The 24928-nt window shown below is 36.9% G+C and overlaps 1 protein-coding gene across 4 annotated transcripts in view; it reads left to right on the forward strand.

Annotated features, from left to right (window-relative positions):
• Positions 1-24928, forward strand: part of ubr3 (ubiquitin protein ligase E3 component n-recognin 3) — a 77102-nt gene that overhangs the window by 11748 nt on the left and 40426 nt on the right. For 2 of the 4 annotated variants that reach the window (XM_022680368.2, XM_022680367.2), the window contains exons 9-25: positions 164-343; positions 1628-1761; positions 2313-2399; positions 2520-2585; positions 2763-2852; positions 3162-3290; positions 3465-3517; positions 4363-4496; positions 4644-4729; positions 6394-6535; positions 7558-7654; positions 13287-13428; positions 13552-13656; positions 14222-14422; positions 16244-16276; positions 18022-18464; positions 22211-22299. In XM_022680368.2, coding sequence (XP_022536089.2) covers positions 164-343; positions 1628-1761; positions 2313-2399; positions 2520-2585; positions 2763-2852; positions 3162-3290; positions 3465-3517; positions 4363-4496; positions 4644-4729; positions 6394-6535; positions 7558-7654; positions 13287-13428; positions 13552-13656; positions 14222-14422; positions 16244-16276; positions 18022-18464; positions 22211-22299 — 2211 coding nt within the window. The remainder of the gene's footprint in view (positions 1-163; positions 344-1627; positions 1762-2312; positions 2400-2519; positions 2586-2762; positions 2853-3161; positions 3291-3464; positions 3518-4362; positions 4497-4643; positions 4730-6393; positions 6536-7557; positions 7655-13286; positions 13429-13551; positions 13657-14221; positions 14423-16243; positions 16277-18021; positions 18465-22210; positions 22300-24928) is intronic. The other 2 variants (XM_022680369.2, XM_022680370.2) reach the window with 1 other exon arrangement.

Genomic DNA, 24928 nt, shown 5'->3' on the forward strand with positions numbered 1-24928 from the left:
TAACTATTGTATTAATGATGTGTACAACATTTTTTTTTAATGAATCTTACAAAGACTTTTTTTTATATAGAACTCACAATATGATGTCATTGATGCAGCACGAGATAAGTTTGTTTGTTTGTCTATTTATTTCTAATGTAATTTTGTTTTCCAATCTTTCCAGATGAAGAGAACAATCGTCACGTGGTGGTGAACTGTGGGGAAGCCCTACTGAAGAACAACACCTACTGGCCTTTAGTTAGTGACTTTATTAATATTCTCTCTCACCAAAGCGTAGCCAAACGCTTCCTGGAGGATCACTCTCTGCTAATGCTCTGGATGAGCTTTGTCTCCTTCTTTCAAGGTCAGTTCTGTCACAGCATCAGCGACTTTGAAGTTTCATCTTCACTGGTAATCCTGGAGTGTGAAGTTTAGTGTATTGTAAGCTTAGTGTTAAGCATTAGCATTCCTGGCCAAGGGAGTTTGTATAAAATACACTGTAAACCATTTTTGGAAATCTATAGCCAAGTCATAACCCAATCACTGCGCATCTTAAATTAGGGCGTGTCAGTGCGTGTTTGGTATTGCGAGGACACAAAAAAATACACCTTGTGTTGCTTGAAAGGTGCAAAAGGCATGTACTTATACTATTAATTAATCTTGCGTGTGTTTTGGGTGTAACAGGAAAAAAAAAAATCAGTGTGTCATTTGTTATTCCCTTTAAGAGGGGATTGCTATTTTAACAGCACAGTGCTTCTGACCTGCTCATTCACACTGTAAAGTAGAGGTTAGATTTTCTGCCCGAACTCGACCGACCTGAGGCTTGACTCAAACGTGTACCAGACTGCGTCGGGTCGAGATTTCCCTCCACTTTCCTCGGGCTGGGTTGTGTCTGGCTCTGTTTTTTTTAATGCTATTATTATTTTATATAAAGCTATGGTGTGATTATCACAATATAGCAAAGTAACAAATCAAACTGTGTTTAAGAAAAAAATTGCACAATGTTAGAATTGTAAAAAATGTATAATTACGCAGCTCTGGGTGCACACGTGAGCTCCTCCAATTGTTCGCATGATGCACTTGACTTGCAGTGCTGTAGCTGTAGCGCGTGTGCGTGCGTGTGTGTGTGTCAAAGTTCGGGGCTCGCTAGTGATGTCAAGATAGAAATAAACCTCTAATAGTTGACTGTTGTCAGGGTTTTAATCTGTCAGTGGTGCAACTATGTGTTCTCCGCTGATAAGATAGCAATAGGTCAGAAATGTACCTAAACACTCCTCAGTTCCAGACCACCACACCCATCAGCATAGAAATATTCGTAAGCTCTGTCGCTTTTTAAACTATGCAGACACAAGGCAGGAAAATAGACTTGGCTGGGTGTAAGATAGCACTGAGCATTGTCATGTGTCTTGTGGAGGTGTAAGATAGATGTAAAATATGTCCCAATGTTTGCGGACAACTTTTCAAATGAATGCGTTCAACTACTGACAGATACGCTTAAATGAACACATAGAGCTTGTCTTGTCCTGGAAGAGAGGTATTGCCATCAGAACAGGATTCTCTGAATATTGTATGTTTTTATTTTGTGAGATTCTAAAACTGCAGAAATAAGATCTCTTTTCTTCCTGTCTCTTTTCTGTGCCTTTTTCAGGGATGAACCTGAACAAGAGGGAGTTGAATGAGCATGTGGAGTTTGAATCTCAGACGTATTATGCAGCTTTTGCTGCGGAGTTGGAGGCGTGTGCTCAGCCTATGTGGGGGCTACTCACACACTGCAAAGTCAAAGTAAGATCCTGATCAGCCACCACTGGTCCTTTCTCATTAAAAAGACAAAAGAACGCGAGCCTTACTGTTCTCATTATCTTTCTCCTGCCAACCCCATTTGCCTTAGTTATCCTGCACACTGGCAAAAAGGCAGCAAGTTTAAATTCACTCGTGTAGTTATTCATTATTACAATACAGAATGCTGGGGTAGCGCATGCATTGTAGTCTCTATTCATCACATCTATGCTTATCTGGGAATCGAAAATCGATTTCAAAATGGCACTGTACGAAATTTCTAATGATAAAAAGAACTGCCTGTTTTCGATATTTTGCATGAAACACAGCAAAGGTGCAGAGAACACAAAAATGCAGGTCGTTTGCTGAAATATTTCAGGAGCTTGCTCTGTCTCTTTCTCATTCACACTTTCTCTCGCTTGCTCTCATTTATGCTGTCTCCTGTCTTCAGCTCACTCGCTCTGTCTCTCTCTCTCTTTCTCACTCTACCCTAAGATATTTAAATTTTAGTGTTTATGCTGTTTGTGTGATTGAGTGTATGTGCTTTGTATTGACAGGAAACACAGGAGTACACTAAGACAGTGGTGCGGTATTGCTTGGAGACGTTACAGATCTGGTTCGATGCCATTAGTTTTGTTGATGAGGTACAGTAAATCAGCGCTGTTGTAAATTCATGCTACAGTGAATATCACATTGACTTTCTCTCAGTTCTTCTGTGCACTTCAATAGTGTTGATCACCTTCCTATTTCTCTGTCTCCAACAGCCTGCTCCCAATCAAGTAACTTTTCATTTGCCTTTGCACCGATACTATGCCATGTTCCTTAGCAAGGTAACCAGATTTTTCATTTTTAAACTTAAATATTATCGTATTAGGAATAGTAGGGTATTGAAATGGTAGAATTGTTAAATATTTTGTAAAACCTGTTTAAGGTAACCTATTTAAAACCCTATTTGTTTTTGTGCTCTCAATGCAATTTATATGCTCTGTATTCCTAATTTAACACAGGCCGTAAAGTGTCAGGGTCTGGACTTGGACAGTCTGCTCCCTGACCAGGAGATGCTGATGAAGATCATGGTGCATCCTCTTCAGATACAGGTAACACCTATTCTGTTTAATGCTGCATAAGAATACATATGGAGGAGATACTCATCACTGCACATGTAAAATTTGTGGGTGTTGTCTCTGCTGTTACAAATTGTGTAAACTGAGGTTGATTACATTTAGACTTCTAGTTTGCATTTTTGACAACACAAATTTTGGGTCACTAAAAACTGATTTTTTTTAGAAGCTGTTCATTAGGGTTACAGATTTTTTCAGTGTTATTCCACCAAATGTTAATTTCTGAACTCCTAAAACTTTATGTATATGAACTTGTGTGTATGTTCTGTGTTTTTGTGCTTATAGGCTTCTCTGTCTGAGATCCACAGTAATATGTGGGTGAGGAACGGGCTTCAGATTAAAGGACAGGCTATGACGTACGTCCAGTCTCACTTCTGCAACTCTATGATCGACCCAGACATATTCCTACTGCAGGTATTGCTCTGTTTTCTGATTGCTGAATATATATTTATAATTCAGTCTCCCACTATATTTGAGCATTGCTTTATTCTGCACTCAGTTTGTGTTTTGCACTTAAGGCCCAATTCCCAAGCTGTTCACATATTGCAGGTCTGTCAGGGTCAGATGGGGTTGTTTTGTGTGTTTCAGGTTTGCGCATCCCGACTAGATCCAGACTACTTTATATCTTCTGTGTTCGAGAGGTATGTCTGTTTTACTGTTTCTGTAGCTCTTTGGTGAACTGAATCTGTTCTTTCTACATGGATGTTTCTTTTATTTATTTTTAACTTGATGTTGTAATAGGTTGGGCCGATTCAAATAAGTGATTCTTGATAAAGATTGTCATTTTATTTTTAGTTCTTACATGACATGACTTATTTGTAGATTTTGTAAAAGTAACTGTTTCATTTACATTTATTTTTAAAAGAGTTGAAACCATGCAATGTAAACCGTGCAATATATAAGCAAAAGGTTTTATTTACATTTCTTTTAAAGAACACCAAGCAGCATCCTTCAACCTGACAAGCAACTTTTTCTTTTAAACAAGCTGCAAAAATACAACCTCCTTATATTTCAGGAAAAGTGCAAATGCATTGCTTTGTTTTATTGTTTTGTTTGGATCCTCATTAGCTGCTATCGCAATAGCAGCTGTTCTTCCTGAGGTCCAACCGACATTGCATACATAACAAATGTAAATCACATGTCATAATTAAAGAAGAAAAAGTTCTATGTAAAAAATATAACAAAACAAAACATTTATATGTCGAGGTACAGGTTTATGTAGAGGTGTACAACCTAAATAATCAAATTTTTAAACAGCATTTAAAACAGTGTTTGAATTTAATTTAATCAAAATAATTTACATAAACCCTTAGGATAAAAATGTATTGTCATTTAATTTTTTAAATATATAACCACTGCCATTAAGTGCAGTTTAGCATGGAATGGTTCTAAGCTGCAGTTAACTACTAAATTTGAAATTAAATAATGATGAGAGGCATTTCTTTGCATTTAAATCTCGTGGCCCCTTTTTTTTTGTATATGTCAGGTTCAAAGTAGTGGATTTGCTGACGATGGCCTCGCAGCACCAGAACACAGTGCTGGATGCAGAACAGGAGAGGCCCATGCTGGAGGGGGCTCTCACCTTTCTTGTCATATTGTGCAGCCTCCGCATACACATGGGTTGGTACTAATTATCATATTCTTAATCAGGCTTTCCATGCTGTATTTAAATGAAGCTTTCTGTTGTGTAATCCTTCATATCTGTCTGAAGGAGTTTAATTATACCACCTTCTTCACTTCACCTTCCACTTGCTCTCTGTCTTTCAGGCATGACTGATGATGAGATTCTGAGAGCAGAGATGGTGTCTCAGCTGTGTATGAATGATCGGACACACAGCTCCCTGCTTGATCTTGTATCCTTCTAATGATCAACTTCTCTTTACTATACAGGTTTTCTTTATATTGCTTTGCCTCTGTAATAGAACTATAGTGTGGTACGTCTATAAGTCGCACCGTATTATAAGGCACACTATCAAAGAACGTCTGTTTTCATACATAAGGCGCACTGAATTATAAGGTGCATTTTAAGCGTCAATAGTAAGGAACAAGGTTGTGATCATTAGGTCTGTCACAATTAGGCCTGTCACAATAATTGCAATATCGCTTTATCGTACAATAAATGAACATGACCTCAATTATTTTTGATAATCGTGATATCGTCTATTGTGTTCATTTCTGTGTTTGTTCACATAAATAACAGTGAACAGTATTTTAGCTCCAGTCATGCTTCAATAACTGTGACTCCATAACATACACACACAGTGTGGACTAAAGTAGGTGAATAAATAAGTATAGAATTCCCAAACTAATTATAATAACTGATTATTTACAATTTTGTTGTCTTTAAAAAGTGTATAATTGCTTTTTTTATGCTATTCTGTCATCATTATGTCAGCAGTATTTGATTTAATTTAGGATACTTTAATTTGTCTTAAAATTACAAAAATATTGTGTATCGCAATAATTTCTGGGACAATATATCGTCCAGAAAAAAAAATCTTATCGTGACTGGCCTAGTCAAAATAAAATTTTTTGATTGACGGAATATTATCCCAGAAATTATTGCGATTAAACAATAAGACTGCTGTTTTACAACAATTTAAATTCCAATGACAAAATAATAGTGTATCATAACAAAGCAATTATTTTAAATAATCATTTTAAATAAAATAAATAATATTTTTTCTTCACCTACTGCACCTACACTGTGTGTAAAGAGTCACAGCTGTTGAAGCATTGGTCAATTAGCATGACTGGCTAAAATAATAAATTCACAGTTATATATGTGAATAAACGTTTAAATGAACACAAAAGTCACAATATCACGATTATCAAATATTATTGAGGTCATGTCCATTTATTGTACAATAAGTCGATAATGAAATTATTGTATCAGGCCTATTTCAAATTTAGCAGGTCTCGCCACTGGACGGGCACCTTAGTAAACAAAACTGTAATTATTGTAAAGTCAAATGAGCGCTGGACGTTAATCTCCACAGATTTCTCTTCTGAAACCGTTTGAGTAAAGTGTGAGTAAAGTGATTCCCAATACTTTAGCATGGTTAGCAGCAGTGCTAGCCGCAGTTTACATCGCTTAGCGCTAGTAAATGCCACCCGACAGTGCTACACTGAGGTACCCTGAGTGTTCCGGTAAGTCAGGGCGCTATCAGATAGCTGTTTGTCCCACATAGCTTATTTTAACACAGTGAACATGCAAGCTACAGTCTGATATACTCACCTTTTGAAGGGTTTAAGAGCTAGCTCTGTGGTTAGCTGCTAATGCTAATAAACTTTACTGAAACTCCTTTATAATGCTGTACTTCAGCAGAGTGGCTTTATTACTTCTTACAACCTGACTAGTAGAATTCATACATAAGGTACATTGAATCACAAGGCGCACTGTCAATTTTTGGGAAAATAAAAAGGATTTTAAGTGTGCCTTCTAGTCCGAAAAATATGGCAGTCGCTTTTTTGTGTTCGTAATTCTTCATGCTGCTCCTTAACGAATTTGTTCCAGATTCCAGAGAACCCGAATCCTAAGAGTGGGATTGTTCCTGGCAGCTGTAGCTTTGAGGAGATGCTGTCAGCTGTAGCTGATTTTAAAGCTCCTGTGTTTGAGCCTGGGGGCTCCATGCAGCAGGGCATGTACACGCCTAAAGGTGAGCTGACCCTCTTGCTCTCACACGCAGTATGAAATGTATTAACTGCGCACTGCAGCGTTTTGAAATGTCACATTTTTCATTATGAAGGCTTTAGTAGTTGGCCAGGGACCAACAAAACTTGCTTAGTGTAATAAAAAATGGATTTACCAAAAAAAAAGGAAAGGATTGAAAGTGCAGTAAATAATAAATACGTCCTAAAGAAAGTCTTAAGTAAAGCAGCAACAAACAGCATTATTATGGATTTTGCTTAGTCATGATTTTTTCATTTCGAGATGTTTCTGATTTTTAAATGTGCTGTACTCTTATTCACCTCATGATGGCAGTATTGTGCTGTGGCTGTTCATGAAAAGGGCTTTTCTTGAAAAGTGCATCACATTTATTACAGTTCTGTGACTTGCGCCCTTCCTTTTCCTTTGTATGTGTATATCATTTCTTAGCATGGAATATGCAAAATAATTATTTTCAGGCCTTAAAATAGAAATTAGTTACTAATTAATTAATCATACATATGTAATGAATGTATTATAATACATCTTTACCTTAATTTCCATATGAACATATAAAACATTAAAACATTTTTTTAAACAAAGGCCTATCACTGTTATTGGCTTGGTTACTGTTGGATTTGTGTAAAATCAGACGTTTTATTTTATTTGTTTATTTTTTTTTCAGTATGAGTTTTCTTAAACAATGAAAAACCTATTAAAAGCCGAGGGTGAAGTATATCGCCACATATCACTTTTTGTTGAATAAGTTTACAGTACAATTATTTCACAGTTATTCATGGGCAATATATCAACATAAATGGTTATCATGATAGGCCTACATCTAGTTGTACTGTGTATGACTATGGATACTATAAAAAGAAATACAACCACTCTTTCTTTTCATGCCTAGACAAAAATGTTTTTCAATTACTCTCCACATGAGGGCCGACTATGATAAAATCGTCAATAATTATACATTTAAATGACATTTAGATGTGTAGAATTCATGATGTGTTTCTTGTGACTCTGCAGCGGAGGTGTGGGAGAAGGAGTTCGACCCCATCATGGTGATCTTGCGCACTGTGTACCGGCGAGACGTCCAGTCTGCGATGGATCGTTACTCAGCATTGTGAGTCTCCTCTTCTGATCTTCACAGATGATTCTCATTCAGTTACTTGTTTACATGACCAGATGAGTAGTGAGTAGTGCTGTGTATTGACAAGAACCTAGTTATACAATACATAAAATAATGCAGGGATTATAATTATATTTTTTTCCAAAAGTGTACAGTATTGCAAAATATATTAATTATATGATATATTTAGACTTTCTTACAGCCATATGCCCTTTGTAAAACTGGCCTATTTATACCATGTTTGAAAAAACATTTGCACTTAAAGAAGAACTCTGGTGTGAAATTGACTTTGGGTGTAGTTAAACATGATGGAGTATTAATCTTTGAATAGCCCACCTCTGCTCTCCTGCAGCTTTCGGAGATCCAGTCATTTTTAGCAGAATTTTTAGTTTCTCCAAACATGCTTTAGAAAAGGATGATATGGGGCATATTTTGCCCATGCAGATAAATCGTAAACATGTTTTTCAATAAGCTTCTTGTGCACTTTTAAAGTTCTTAATGCCTCGTTTTAAATGTCAGAGCTCTCCAGATTCTACCAATGAGGTGTGGATAACATTGTAAAAAGCGATTTATCTGTTTATCAGTGGCAAAATATGCCCCATATTCTAAAGCATGTTTGGAGAAACTGCAAAAAATTACTGGATCTCTGAAAGCTACGGGAGAACGGAAGTGGGCTATTCAACAAAGGTTATAACACACTTCATCATGTTTTACTACACCAACAGTCAATTTTACACCACCGTTCTCCTTTAATACAAAGATGACCGAGATACTTTCTTTGATGTTTTTTTTTTTTTTTTTATCATCTGTGTTTACTTTAGCTGTTGGTTGTGTTTTTTGTGGGGTTTTTTCTTCCTTCTGTCCCCTGTTCAGAATGAACAATAGGGTTGGGATATTGTACTTTAACGGACTTAGCCTGTATGTTCCTTCTGATTACATTGAATGCATTTCATTGTATATTGGTAGGCAGAATGTTTCTGAACTCTCTCTGCTTCTATCATTTAAGAGTTAAACTTTTTAAGTATATAATTGCAAACCAGTTCCAAATTTAGCCCAAGCCTTGATACTACCTGCACCATGTTTGACAAATGAGCACACACAGTAATTCATGAGCAGATGCATTTTTTTTTCCTCCACGTTTTTGGAATTAAGTAGCGCTTAATCTTTGTTTTAGAACTCATTTCTGTATTTTTTTGCAAATTTCAGTGGTATGGGTTACCTTTTACCTTTATTGGAGGTTTTCTTTCACCCTCTTTTATTTTCATATCTGGGTAGAAATAAAATTAGAAACATTGGTCTTGTCATTTCAAAACTTTTGAAAGAGACTCTTGATAATTTAACATTTGATAATAATAAAGTAATGTTTTGTTCCCTATCTTTCCCTATATTTTTGCTTTAGGTTCATTTTATTGTAGTATGACCTCATAATTGGATGGCTTTTGTAAAACTGTTTTTTTTTTTCTATATCATATGTTATTCCAGATTACTTGCCATAGGTATGTTAGTATGTCAGTCAGTTCAGAAGGGTCATATAAAGCGTGTGTTATTTGAAATAAAGCAGCCTTGCTTTACAATAGAAAATTTTAATAACATAACCCCCAAATAGTTTCCAGTGGAAATTACTTCTCTCTGGCAGAAAACAAAAATTGTTTTTCTCCTGTATGCTCTCTTGCTGCACGTCCACCCTGAATCTGAAGGTCTCCGTGTCTCATGTAGGGACTTGCTAAGGGGAATGTATTTGTGGCTTTTAGAAGTCCAGGGTCACTCCACTTCCCTGCCCTTGAAAAGGTGTGCACATAAGGGTTGCCGACTGATACGGGCCCCTCCAATTAAAGCCATGGCAGCAGCGATCAATATATCAAGTCTAAAGTCTAATAGACTGGGGAAAACCCTGCAGTATTGAACTCCGTTTGGTGCCTCCTGAAGACAAATGTGAAGGTCTAGGTTGAGCAGATAGGGCGAGGTTAATTTCCTGTTGATCTCAGCATGATGGGAACTCTCTAAATGCACTGCAACATCCTGCAATGTGCAACTTTTTTGTTTTTTTGGATTGTTTCTTCCTCCCGCTGCAGAAAAAATCAGCTTGCAGTGGTAAGAACTGTCCAAACACTTTATACACAACAGATACACACAAAACTTATTGGAAAGGCTTAACAATAGCCAGCACAAAGGCTGTAGTATTGTTGTTTTTTGTTTTGTTTTTATTAGCGCCCACATTTCTTTGAGATGTATTTTTTGCAACAAAGAAAATAAAATGAATGACATGAAATGAAATGAACGAAACATAAAAAACAATGTTGAATCTGTTTAGTGGAACATGCTGTATGATTTCTTTTGTCAGTTTGTACTGTTAGGCCGAGTCTCCCTCTGTGTGCTGCCGAATGATAGATTGCCTGTCAAAAGAACAAAATATTTTATATCACACCTCCCCTCTTTCTGCAAAAATGGAATCTGTAGCTTTTTCTACAGCTTTGTTGAGATGTTTTAATTTTTTTTGTAGAATTATTTTTTTTCTAGAGGGGAAAACATGTTTGCACTGAATACAAAGATAAGAGATGCCTTTTCTGGTTTAACTATAGCTATTTTAACTTTGGTGTTCCCCCTTCTCTCTATTTTACTGATATGGCCATTCTTTTTTCCATTGAAGTTCATTGTGTTACAGTGTTGGGAAGGTTACTTTTAAAATGTAATCCCTTACAGATTACTGATTACATCACTCAAAATGTAATTTGTAACGTAATCAGTTACATTACTTCAAGTGAGTAACGTAATCTGATTACTTTGGATTACTTTAAATATTGTCATTTTTTTAAGCCTGAATGAATGTAGCAACCACATATTGCATATTATTATTTTATTTTTCTTTCCAGTTAACAAATAGATAAACAAATAAAACAGCCTTTTCAATCACTCTATAAAAATACTTATGAAACCATTTCATCAAACAATTTTATGAAACACTTCTATAAATTGATAATAAAACCATTCAAAACCAAACAATGTAACAACAACCGTAAGTTATCTATTTGCAGGTTTGCCACCAGTGTTCATTTTGACAACAAATTTTGATTTAGTCATAGTCTTGTGACGAAAATAGCATTTAGTTTTAGTCACAATTTAGTCATCTGAAATGTTTTTAGTTTTATCGACTTAATGTCATAAGAATATAGTCGACTAAAATTACAGTAAATTTAGTCGACTAAAATGTAAAGTGTGTAAATGTAAATGCTTTTTTCATCAGTTCCCTTGAATTATTAACTCTACACTTATACGAAATGAAACGTTTAATAACCACTTGAGTAATATTGTTAATGTTTGAAAATGAAATATATTTATATATGATTTAATGTATATTATTATTATTATTGTAGGTGTGTGACTATACATATTTTACATTTAAAATTTTGCTCTAGAAATCAGGTCATAAAACATCTGAATAGTTAAATTATAGTTTGAACAGCGTTGTAGATGGAAAAACAGCTTTTAAATGATCTAGTTTTATCTCCAGCACTAACCCAGCACATCTACTGGAGCTACAGTCTATAAATGAGATCAGAAACACACATTCACACACTGTGCTGTAGAGATGCTCTCAGGATGTACTGAGAGACTTCATGAGTTAAAGTAAGAAACTTATGAGAAAGTGCTGTAAGGAATTTACACAGACTTTTGGGTTCATAGATTCACTTATTTTATTGTTTTATTTTGGTTATATTATTGAGTTTCTTTGTGACCTGTTCCTGCTTTAACACTAGCTATATCTTTCCCACTGTGAGACTAAACAGATGATCTGATCTTAATGAGTGGGTTCTGTAACAGTTCTGTGTTTTAGTGCACTGCTGAGTTAAACACACCATCAGCTCATGAAATAACATTAGTATTAAAACGCGGATCTCTGCATGGAGATCTGTGTGACTCTGGTCTGCAGAAGCTGAATTGTGGTGTTTTTACCGGAGATTGAGTCGCTCCACGCGGTTTACACGTTATCTTGTTTTTCGCGACGTCAAAGGAGAAATATATCGCCTCTCCCCTCTCTCTCTCCCTGCTGAACGAGTTAACTTCCAGTCGAGCTCCGTAAGTATCGACAGGTTAATTCCCGGGTTTGTAACTGAGCGCGCGGCGCCACCTTCGCTAAAGTAGCAGTGATTGGATCTCTTCTTAACTGGTCCCTTCCTTTCACAGAACTAAATCAGTTCTGATTGGATTTCGTTCCTGCCAAATATTTTCGTCTCGTTTTTATTCGTTGACCAAAATGTGCGGAGCCGCTGTCTGCCCCTCCTCCCTGTGTGTGTGTGTGTGTGTGTGTGTGTGCAGCGAGACGGGAGGAGGGGCAGACAGTTCCCTGTCATATCAGAGCGATTTCACCGCAAAATGTTATTTGCGTTTTGTCAGTGTTGGATTGGAAGAGCAAAAATAGGAAAGTACCGCAATGTAACCCTTTTATTTTAGCAGAGTAACTGTAATCTGATTACCATTTACTGAAGCAGTAACTGTAACGGATTACAGTTACCTATAATTTGTAATCTGATTACGTAACGCCGTTACATGTAATCCGTTACTTCCCAACACTGTTGTGTTATAAGTGCATTTCTTTGTTAATTGATAGGCAGGATGTTTCTATGTTTCTGTAGACTTTTGAACTCGTTCTGCTGCGATTATTTGAGTTTTTTTTTCTTTATAAATGTATATCTAAAAGCCAGTTCCAGAAACAGCTATGCAAACCAAAGCCTTGAGACTACCACCACCATGTTTAACAAATGAGCACATACAGGACCAGCCTGGTGGCCAATCTTCTTTAATTGCACATTGCACCAGTAAGAGCTGAATGTGAAGGTTCAATTAGCAGGGTAAGAGCACAGTTTTGCTCAAAATATTGCAATGCACACAACATTATGGGTGACAGCTCAAAAGAGGACAAATTGTTGGTGCACGTCTTGCTGGTGCATCTGTGACCAAGACAGCAGGTCGTTGTGATGTGTCAAGAGCCACGGTATCCAGGGTAATGTCAGCATACCACCAAGAAGGACCAACCACATCCAACAGGATTAACTGTGGACGCTGTAAGATGAAGCTGTCTGAAAGGGATGTTCGGGTGCTAACCCGGATTGTATCCAAAAAACATAAAACCACCGCTGCCCAAATCACGGCAGAATTCAATGTGCATTTCAACTCTCCTGTTTCCACCAGAACTGTCCGTCGATACAATAAATTATCGTGGTCTAAAACCAGGTGTTTCAGTTTCATTGTCCAACCCTGTATATTAAATTATAAGCAGGGGCTTTTTTTTCTCATCACATTTTGGCTTTTTCCCTAAAGTAGAGCTTAATCTTTAGTCTCACCAGAATTTTGTGTATATAGAGCTTATGTCTATTTTTTTGGAAATTCCAATCTGGCCTCCTGATTCTTCCTTCGTCATAGTCTTCATCAAGCATGCCCCTTATACAGAATATATTTTTGCTTCAGACCTAGTCTTTAACTGTAGAACCTTTCCACTATGAAGCATAGTTATTACCATTTCATGTAATAATTTTGTGAGGGAAGCTTTCATAGGTATTATGAGTATTTTTAATACTCTTAATGACTTTAATGAGATTTTATTGATTGTTTGTTTGTACTGTTCATGTAGTTTGAAGCAGTCTGGTATTCACACTGGTAACCCCTGGCCTCCTTATAAAGAGAGGACTCCCCTGCACCCATGCTACAGAGGCCTGGTTCGCCTGCTGCACTGCAAAACTCTGCACATAGTCATTTTTACCCTACTCTACAAGGTAATCCACTTTGTCATTTGTTTAGGCTATTTGTACTTCATAGTTATATTTGCATATCGAATACAAAGCATTTTGCAACATTTTGGTTGTATGTCATTTCTTTGTATTTATCTTGTTGTGCAGATCTGGATGGATCATCAGAACATGTCCGAGCATGTGCTGTGTATGGTGCTGTATTTGGTGGAGCTGGGTTTGGACAATAACATGCAGGAGGACAAAGAAGATGAGGTGAGCATATCTTCTACCATAGTTTGAGGGATGTAAACATTTTTTTTCTTTGTTGGCCTATTCCTGATCTCACAGTACAGGTTTTTTGTTATTTTATGTATTTGCAGAGCTATTATATGTATATAATAAATGTACTGAATAATTTTCGATAGATTGTCTGTTACTATAGGAACAGATGGTTGCCAGAAATGTTAATCAAAAAAGACCCATATGAAACAAACTAATAATTGCGTTTAAAGGGGTGTACAGTGTACATCAGACTCAATGTATCTCTATTAGTTACTGGTTTCTGAGGTTACAGTCCTTAAGTCCCCCCAAACCTGTTGCATTCCTAGCATTGTTTATGCCCCACTACTCTCTATTGAGTAAAAAAAGAAATTCTGACTACTGTTATTCAGTATTATATCCTAAACATGTACTTAGTCAGTGGCTTGGTATATACAGAAGTATCCCCATTTACCCCATGTGTCTTCCTAAATTACAAATAGAAATCATAAACAAGTGTGTGCTGCTTTCTTTTCTTAGAGATTTTTGTTCTTTCTTTTCTCTGTGTTTCGTGCTATAGGAGCCATGTATTGAGGAGCACTGCCATGACAGCTGGTTCCCCGGCACCAGTCTGCTCTCCAATCTGCACCATGTTATTAATTTTGTGCGAGTACGAGTGCCTGAAACAGCGCCTGAGGTGGAGAGGAAGAGGGAGCGAGAGAGAGAGCGGGAGAGAGAGACCCCTCCAAGCACCAGCGCTGAGACCTCCAGCTTTGGACAGGTCAGTTCACATTTTTTCTTATTCCTTTAAGTCTTAAAGGAATTGTCCAGCATTTTTAACCTAATTTCATCTGTAACATCTATTAGCTACCACATAAAATAAATGAAACAAATAAATGATTCCCTGAGTTGTGTCAAATTGTATACTTAGAGTAATGTAATTATTATTTTTGAATTGGTTATTTCACTATCCAGTCTTAATAATGCGGTATGTAGTTAGCTGGTTAAAAAAGATTTTAGTAATTAATTTAATTAATTAATTTAATTAATGTGAGCTTTTAGATTTGATCACAGTACTTTTTTACATCTCTAAATTTAAATTAAATGTAAAAATTTAATAAAATGAAAGCCAAGATTTACCATATTTTTCTCACTAATAAGGTGCAGTGTATTATAACATACATTATCAATAAAGGTTTATTTCTGGTCTATTTTCATACATTGGACGCATCAGATTATAAGGTGCATTTTAAGAGACACCATAAGAATAAGAAACTTCTTATTCAGCAGGACTCACTGCTAGGTGGTGGTGAAAAAAGACTTTCTTTTTTAAGTCAAACAAGCGCTGGATGTTAAACTACACAGATTTCTTTTCTGAAAACTGTTTATTTGGGTGTGTAAAGTTCTTTCGTTTATTTACAGTAAGCTTAGTTTCCCAAATTTCTTGAGCACTAGGCTGGAGCAGTAGCATTAGTGGCTAACCAGCACTCCAGCGCTAGGCTGAAGCATTAGCATCAGCAGCTAACCAGCACTAGGCTGGAGCATTAGCATTAGCGGCTCAGCAGCACTCCAGCAGCTAACCAGCACTCCAGCACTAGGCTGGAGCATTAGCATTAGCGGCTAACCGCTCCAGCAGTGCTAGCCAATAATACTCTCCACTGAACATGAAAATAGAGGTTAGCGGCTAATGCTAATGCTACTCTAGCCTCGGTGCTGGAGAAATAAACTGAAACTCCTGAATAACACTGCAATTTGTCAGCAGAGTGGCTTTACTACTCCTTACAACCTGACTGGTTAAATTCATACATAAGACACTGACGATTTTTGGGAAAATAAAGGGATTTTAGATGTGCCTTTTTTGCTCTGGTTTTGACGGAGATTCTTTTTTTAATGTGGAGACAAGAGAGATTAATTACTCATAATAGATCACCTCCATATACAAATATCTCGTTATTTAATTCATATTATTATCTAAATATTTGTGATTGTTGGTATGTGGTGGTATTTTTTGTGGCATGTTATGTTAGGATAGACTAATTAAGAATAATAAAATTATATATATATAAAAAAAACTACATTTAGAACTTCTAACTGGATTAATCTTGCCACTAGTAATTATATTATCATTTTAATCATTCTAATAATACTTTTCTCCCTGTGTGTGTTGCTGTACTTTCAGCTTAAAAACATACTGCTGTGTGTTCATGCTCACATGCCTTAAACCTGCCCACTCTACAGAAAACACAGAGCCAACTGAGCAACAAAGTTTAATGTCATGTTTGTTGTTCTATAAAACAATCATTAATTTTATTCATAAACACTGATTTGAAATTATATATTTCAATGACCTTCATATTTGGTGATTATTAAATTATTATTAAATATTAAATACAACTTTTATTGCCCAGTTTTAAAATAGCTTAATATATTATATGTGACCAATTTTTTGAAAGCTTGAGTGTTTGTTTTTTTTCTTCAGTTTTTTATGCATTTTAAAGGGTTTCTGCTGTATAGATTTTCGAGCCATCAACCTTTTTTAAGGATTTTTTGTATTTTTTTGTATTTTTTTTTTCCTGTGGTGTTGCCCATCTTCACTCCACAGAGCTCCAGAAGGCTGACAGGGAATTGGAGAGAGGTAGCTGGCCTGGGGTTTGGGAATGATTGGGCCTGGTTTGGAAGTGTTTGTAGAGTGACTGATCCTGAACCAGTTTTGACTGTTTGATTGACGTGTTTAAATTTTACGCAGGACATGAAGTCCTATTTTTTCCTCTCCCTTTGTCTTCTTTTGTGACTGTCTGTGGTCACCTGTATAGTTTAAAGGAACTAAAAAGTGTAATAAACCTGCATGTCGTTTATTACATTCTGTATTATCAGTCTATAGGTTGTCTTGTCTTGTTAATTGTATTTTACTAGTTCTTCTATGTGTGTATGTGTGTGGGTTGTATATTAATGTAAACCTGAGGGGTTGACGGTGCCTGTGTGGTTTACTGAAGTCTTCATGGCTGGTGTGTTTTGAGGTGTGACAGACTAATTAAGTGTTTAATGTTGGATAAACAGTTTTATTAAACTGCATGTGAGTGATGGATGTGTTCCTGGGGCAATTATGACTTATTTATTTAAGCAGCTCTACCCAGCAGTCAGTATTCTTCCTCTTTATACAGCAGCAGCACTTAATTTTTTTACACTACTTTTTTTTAATTCTAGTTTTATTAGTGTGAGGATTTGTGAAGAATCTCCCTTATTATTTAAGAAGGAAGTGCGAGTACACCTGTAGTGCCTTCAAGGGCTTTACTATGTATTGGTTTTGCATCATCGCTGCAATCTGCACATTCGCAGTAGCAATATCGCAGTCTGTGCAACTTAGCATAAGAAAGATTTAGCTTTACTGAGCATTTTAGAGATTTCTTGATACAAACAGACAATTTGGTTTGTTCTAATTTTCAAGAGATAGAGATTATATCTGCCCAATGTTTTTTTCTTCTCTGAAGAATCTCAAAGGGTATTATTACTATCTTGACACAATTTTATACATATATATTTTTTTCTGGCCACAGTTTACTTTGCCTAAAATATTGCAGTGTCAGGGTTTTTTTTTTTTTTTTTTTACCTTAATGCCTACTAGGACAGTTATGACTATCCAAAATTGCTATTAAATTATGATCTCATGAAAGTGCTGTTTGTCATTAAAACAGTCGAAATATTTGATGCCAGTTATAATTTTATTAATAAAAAAATAAATATAATTTAAATATATATTTAATTAGATATTAAAGACGTGTCGCCATGCAATTTTGAAGGAAGAAAAACGCGGCTGAATACAAAATCTCCATGCAATGCTATTAATGTAATCAATTAGATACAAAATATTTCTATCATAATTGAAAATGTAAAGTCAATTTTTGATCATAACAGTAATTTATATGAATATCTACATTCTGTTAATGTTAATGAAAATATTTTGAGTAGTCTAGCATCTAGATAGAAGCACCTGTAGAAACACATTGAAATGTTTAACTGTCTCCAGTATATATTTGTAATTTTACATTTTAATTTTTGCTTTGTTTCTATATACTATGCATTTTTTAGCTGAATAAAGGACATGTTTAAAGTTAACCGGTCTAAAGGTCCTGCGAAATTGACCTAGGGCCGTAAGTGCATTGGAACAAGAGTTTTGCTGAGATTAAGCAGAGATAGAGGGTATAACAAAAATAATCGTTGAATAACCAACTAATCAAGCAAATAATATTTTTGTTTGAAAACTAGAATAGTCACTGGTTGTAGCCCAAGACAAAACATTTTTGTGTCTGTAGTACTTTCTCAATAACCATAACCTCTTTCTGTCTTTCTTTCTCTTGCTCCCTCACTCTCCTGTACCTGCAGAACCTGCGTGAAGCTCAGCTGTTCAGCCTGGTTGCAGAGCGCAGGAGAAAGTTCCAGGAGATCATTAACCGCAGTAACCACGAGGCCAGCCAGTCCGTTCGTCCCAAGTCCTCGTCCCGCTGGCACCCTCCCGGCTCTCCTCCGCAGATGGTCACAGAGATCCTGGAGATCAGGGAGAGCATGCTGTCGCTGCTGGTCAAACTGCACCAGAAACTTTCCGCCAAGCAGAATTCTCTTTCAGCGGGCTGGCTGGAGGAGGCTGACCCGGCCCGGCACTCGCACGGTGACGGGATCACAGCCATAGAGAGAATCCTGGCTAAAGCTGCATCCAGGAGCAGACACAGCAAACGGTGCCTACAGGAGATCTGTGGACGAGTGTGTCCACCTGTGCCTCCCAAAAAGAACAGTCCTGGAGACAAGAAGAGCATGGATAAGGAGGAGAGGTGGGTGTCTGTATATTATATGTGTGGTAGAAATGTGAGATTATGCATAAAAATACCATATGTGTAATTTCCGACTGATGATTTGGTTGACAATAGAGTTTTTGTGTATCCATCATGCTGTTCATGCTGGTTATTTGTTAATGCCATAGAGAACACTGCTTAAGCTAGAGAAAACAAACATAATTTACAAGTTTATGGCTAGAAACCTGTAGGCTAACTTTGTGTAGGGTTTGGTTTGTGGTTCTGGTTATAAATCCTATGACCAAAGAAAACATGAAACATGTACTCCATGGGTCCATTAGCCTCCATAAATGTGTTGTCACATTTGCACCCAGAGTCTAGACAGTAGTGACCAGAGGCAGGAAAAGTGCAGTTCATGTTTTTATTAGAATACATTTCCATTTCCATTATAGTCCTAGCAGTTGGGGGGATTAATTGGCTAATTTTCTTGTTTGTATCCCATTTTGTCCCCAATTTACAAAGCCTATTACCCAATCCACTCATTAGGACTCCCCCTATCACTAGTAATGCCCCACCACCAGGAGGGTGAAGACTAGCACACGCCTCAGCCACTACTTCTTTTCAAACTGCTGCTGATGCGCTCAGAAGAAATACATCAGCTCACAGATGCCTTGTGCTGAGCGAAAGCACCCTTAGGAGTGATGTGGGGAGAAAGTGCCATCTACCCACCCAGAGAGCAAAGCTAAATGTGCTCTTATAGGGCTCCGGCAGCTGATGGCAAGCTGCATGACCGGGATTCAAACCAACGATCTCCCGATCATAGTGGCAGTGCCTTAGTCTGCTGGACCACTTGAAGTTAATTTAAGACGAAAATAAAAACAACAAATTAAAACAATACCTTACCAGAGATTAGCTCTGCCTTGATGAACCAATGCTACGATCCAGTTAAACCCCAGGTTTCTTTAAGTCAACAAATGAATATGTAATAAATGGTATTTATATAAATTAACTCTTTAATCAACTGTTGGATTTAGACACTTAGAAAGATAGTTTTGAGGAGACAAATGATGTACTGCAACCAGCCAGCAGAGTCACTAGATGATTTTTCTTCAATCACTGGGTTGATTAAAGTTTAAATCACTTCCTTACAAAGTTCTGGTTGTAGTAATAGTACTATATTTAACTGTACTGTATTGTACTATACATGTACTATGAGCTTTCTGTTTTAGCGTACAGTATAACCTGCTGGGGTAATATGCTCATATTAGCAATTCTGTGGAGATTATTTTGCTGTTGCCTCATTGGGTCCATTCACCATTTAGTTTTATAAAGACTTATTTTAACTCATGAGGTTTTCACAGAGATTCAGACATTTACCAATATTTTCTTGTTTGGGAATTGTTAAATTTCCAGAGACAAACACCTGAGAGAATTTTCCAGACAGGGATTAAGAATAGTCTTTGGATACACATTTTGGATGGAGATTTCCCATTAAAAGGAAGGAAGATTTAGGCAATGACTTGGCTTAATTCCTGTCTTGGAAAACTCCCCTATAAGAATGAAGTCATGATTCTGAGACTGATATTAAGGATTGATTTCCCAGAAAGGGAGTAGACCTAGTCTTGGACTACATAGTCTTTTGAATCATGCAGTTTTTTGGTAAGATATTGATAGAAGAGGACATCCCATAGTTCTCAGCCATGCCTTTGTCAGAGATTGATTCCTGTGATCACTTTTTTAACAATTCTGATTGGTCTAAACATGATAGAACCGTCTGCAAGCGTTCCATTAGTATGTGTTTATATGGTGTACACACCATCTGCAAGTCAAGGCAAAACAGGCACTCGCACACCATAATGTGGCTGGCAGTTACCATAGCAACTATGCTCGGACATGGTGTTGGAGGATGCTGGAAATTTTTCAGTGTCACATCCCAGTGGTGTGTGTTTGTCCCTGACTCTGTCAGTGCAGGTAACCGGAGCGTATCGTTCCTGTCTGCATTAGTTTATGTCCCCTTATTAAGCCTCTCTATTTTACTGCCCGCCTATATTACGCCTGAGAGGGACACCTCCAACACCAGACGTTACAGGAACTGGCTCCTCTCTCATCCCAGGATATGAGCAGTACTAGCAGATGCTCACATGCCAAGGTCCTAAGCACCCACATACATCAGTGAATTTGATCGGAGGGTACATTAGTTGCCTCATAAAGCATGGTGATTATCAGGAGGACTGCTTGGAAGTTTAAGAGAACCACAAGAGAGTCAGTACCCATCATTGGCACCTTTAGAAAGATTTTGTTACAAGGAACCTTATTTTTATCTTTATTTCTTTCTTTCCTCATTATCAGTGTAAAACAAATACCAACAGTGTTTTCATACATAACATGATTTAGTTTGCACCAAAATAGCAGGTGTGTGAAACGGTGCTGTGCTTTGGCACAAACGTATCATGTACAGCTCTGAATAAAAATAAGAGGACACTTAAAAAGTATGAGTTTCTTTGATTTTAGCATATTGAAAACCTCTGGAATATAATCAAGAGGAAGATGGATAATTACAAGCCATCAAACCAAGCTGAACTGCTTGAATTTTTGCACCAGGAGTGGCATAAAGTTATCCAAAAGCAGTGTGTAAGACTGGTGGAGGAGAACATGCCAAGATGCATGCAAACTGTGTTTAAAAAACACGGTTATTCCACCAAATACTGATTTCTGAACTCTTAAAACTTGAGATATGAACTAGTTTTATTTGCATTATTTGACGTCTGAAAGCTCTGCGTCTTAGTTTTTTTTTTTTCAGTTATTTCTCATTTTTTGCAAATAAATGCTCTAAATGACAATATTTTTATTTGGAATTTAGGAGAAATGTCCGTAGATTATAGAATAAAGGAGTCAAGAATTCAAGAAGACTTTTTAAATAAAACAACAATGCTCATTTTACTCAAACATGTATCAGAGAAACTGATTCAGAAACTGAAGTTGTCTCTTATTTTTTCCAGATCTGTATATAGAGGGTTATGACAGTATATTGCCATTGTTTAAATCTCATTTTTTTATGTCATCGTTTGAAAAACACCATCATATTTTTAATATCAGAAAAATAAACGTTTACTTTTAATGCAATCATAACAGTAGGATTTAATGACCAAGTACAACTGTAATATATGGCTCGGGGGGTTTAAACACAGCAATGAATGAATTACTGACTGACCTTGATCTTGTCAATCATGTAATATTTAATTATCAGTACCTGATACAGTACAATCTCAGTATTTTCTTGAGGGATTTGTCGCTACCAGTGTGAGCGCAGCATGGGAATTCTCACATGCGTACGTGCAGTAGAGTCTATAGTGAACTCATTACATCGAGTAACGATGTAATGTTACATTTTTGATTCAGTTAGTGATCCTGATCTTTTCCATCTAATTACTATGCATTATTATTATTATTATTATTAAATACATTATTTGCAGCATCTCTCACTGACTCATGTTGATTTACAGGGCGCATTACATGTATTGGCACACAGAAAAAATCATAAATGTGTAGGTGAAGTCATCTATTATGGGAGTTCTTCACTTTCTATAGCTTTTATAATATTAATATTGATGTCTGTATTATATTATATCATGTGAAATTACAAACGTTTGCCCTTGTAATTTCTGCCATTTCTGTGTGGAAGAAATCTCTTGTTGAAATTGGAAACCTTTTCTTCTTATAATTTATTTATTTATTGATGTTTGTCTGCGTTCCTCTCATCTCCTCTCTCCTCTCTACTGTCTCAGGAGGCAGAGGGCCAGGGAGAGACAGCAGAAACTGCTGGCTGAATTTGCCTCCAGGCAGAAGAGCTTCATGGAGACAGCCATGGATGTTGGTAAGCATATGAATTAATGTAGTATTGCTGCTGGAATTACACCGAACATCTGGGAGTCCATCAAAGTTGGAATATTTACTTGTAGTGAAGGCAGTTGCTGCAGCTTCTTGCTGAGCTTTTTTTGATGAGCTTCACTGTGTCGTATTGACGACGGGTGGAATATCAGCCTGGTTTCCAGTAAATTGAGAGTAATTGAGTTCATTTCATTGACTCAAACCCATCTTTTAATTGTTCTGCTGTCTGACAACTAGTATGACTTGGAGCATCTTCTGATTTGAAGTGTAACTGGAGTTACTGATGGTGTTCTGAGCAGACTGGTTTGACAGACACAGAATCGTGCTCTGAGAGAAGATGCTGCTGTACTGATTGGGTTGAAAAGACATGAAATATTTTGTTTTTTCTCAATATGGCTTGCAGGCATCTAAATCTCTCCAGCCTTGCTCATACAGTCAGCTTATACAGATTTCAAGGACACAGTAAACTTGTAAGAAGCTTTTGAAGGGCAGTGGTTTAGGGAGAGGGAGAAGGAGTAGGAGTAAGAGAGAGGGGGGGAGGGAGATCCAGTCTCTGTAGCAAGGTGACACATTACTGTACATCCCCAGGCCTTGTTAATATGTGTTTCTCAGGGGAGGAGGTGGTGCACTGGGTGAGGGCACAGCAGATCACAGAGCTAACAGTGCAGTGGACACCGAGGGACCTGTCTATACATAGTTGTTAAGGGATGAATAATGTTGGTTTTCGTCACTCGAGAGCACTCACTATAAGTCAATGTTACTTTGTTACTGTATAAAGAACTCTCTGTGTACAAGGGCAACCAAGATCAGGTCATGCTGCACATGGTTGACTGCCATTTACATTAAAATGTGTAAAAAATGGTATTAGTATCTTCTAATTGCATATTAAATTGAACGCATGTTCTATTCATTACTTGGACTTCATTAAAGGGTAATTGGCCATTCATTCGTTGGATGGGGAAGTATGGCAGGCTTCGGCAGGGTTCAGCATTCTGTCCGTATCTTGTGATGTACTGGGCCTGTGGTTTCCTGGTGTTGCAAAATATAAGCTGCTCAAACTGGACTTCAGAAAAAAACATATAGTTTTGGATCAGATTCAGGTACATCTAAGCTCATGTTGGACTTTTTTGGAGATTTGATTTTTGTCTTTTTACTTTATTTATTTGGTTCTGTTTAAAAAGTTCTACACTTACCTCGTGCATCTATCTTGTTTTGGTCGTGGAGATTTTAATTTATTGATTATAATACATTCTAACTTGTGCAGCATCACAAAGATCACAGTTTGACTTGTTACATTTTAATGTATTGTGATCATTACGCAATAGCTTTATATACAATAAAAAATAGCATTAAAAACATAGGAATTCGGGTCTGGCTTATGCAGACAATTTAAACTCTACTAATGAGTCTAGTGCTGTAGGTACTTAATGCTGTATTTTCTTTATTTGAACATTTTTGGTCAGAGATAGTGGCTGCTTTACTTATAGCTTCAGGGTATTTTGTTGCCAAACGGTTTTTATTCATTTATTCATAATATGTAAAAAGCATATCGCTTCAATCATGCTCTGATTAGTAACACAATATCGTGTTAATCTACTTTCTACATGGGTTGGTCAATGAAACTAAAACTCCTGCTTTTAGACCACAATAATTTATGGTCCCGACGGACAGTTCTGGTGGAAACAGGAGAGTTGAGGTGCACATTAAATTCTGGCTTAGCACCTGAACATCCACAGTTAATCCTGTTGGATGTGGTTCGTCCTTCTTGGTGGTATGCTGACATTACCCTGGATACCGTGGCTCTTGATGCATCACAAAGACTTGCTGTCTTGGTCACAGATGCGCCAGCAAGACGTGCACCAACAATTTGTCCTCTTTTGAACTCTGGTATGTCACCCATAATGCTGTGTGCATTGCAATATTTTGAGCAAAACTGTGCTCTTACCCTGCTAACTGAACCTTCACACTCTGCTCTTACTGGTGCAATGAATGAAGTTTGGCCACCAGTCTGCTCCAATTTAGCCATGAAACCTTCCACACTAAAATGACAGGTGTTTCAGTTTCATTGTCCAACCCCTGTATATCTCCCTGTGACTGCTCTATGCCAAACCAATCAATTATAGCTTGACCTAAACATGTTTTCTTTGCAAATAAAAATACTTTTCATCTTTTAATTAAATTCACAGCTTAAATTACATTTGCTAAACTATTTATACATTTACAATCATTTTTACTTTTGTCCTATGGTCCCCTCGCAGTACCTCTGCAGCCCCCTGTTCCTATTTTAACCCCGCTGCTCAAAATCTAACGCTGATTACCCTACCACTTTTAATGCACAACATGAGGCAGCATTCTTCTCCCAGTACATGATGTTAAATTGTGAAATATTGAACATGTCTGGCTGAATAAAGCCCAAGACATGTATATTTTATTGCACTTGTGTTAATTATACTGCTGCATTACAACACAGGATCCCTGAAGACCCACTGGGGTTTGAAAAGCACTGTGTTAGCCGATCTGAGCAGGTTATTGTTTAGAATCTGTATATTTGCTGTAAATATGCACATAAAGATTCTCTTTTTTGGCATTTTCTTCATACAATTTTTTTTCACTTG

The sequence above is a fragment of the Astyanax mexicanus genome, chromosome 11 (assembly GCF_023375975.1).
Source record: "Astyanax mexicanus isolate ESR-SI-001 chromosome 11, AstMex3_surface, whole genome shotgun sequence".
Classification (NCBI taxonomy): Eukaryota; Metazoa; Chordata; class Actinopteri; order Characiformes; family Acestrorhamphidae; genus Astyanax; species Astyanax mexicanus.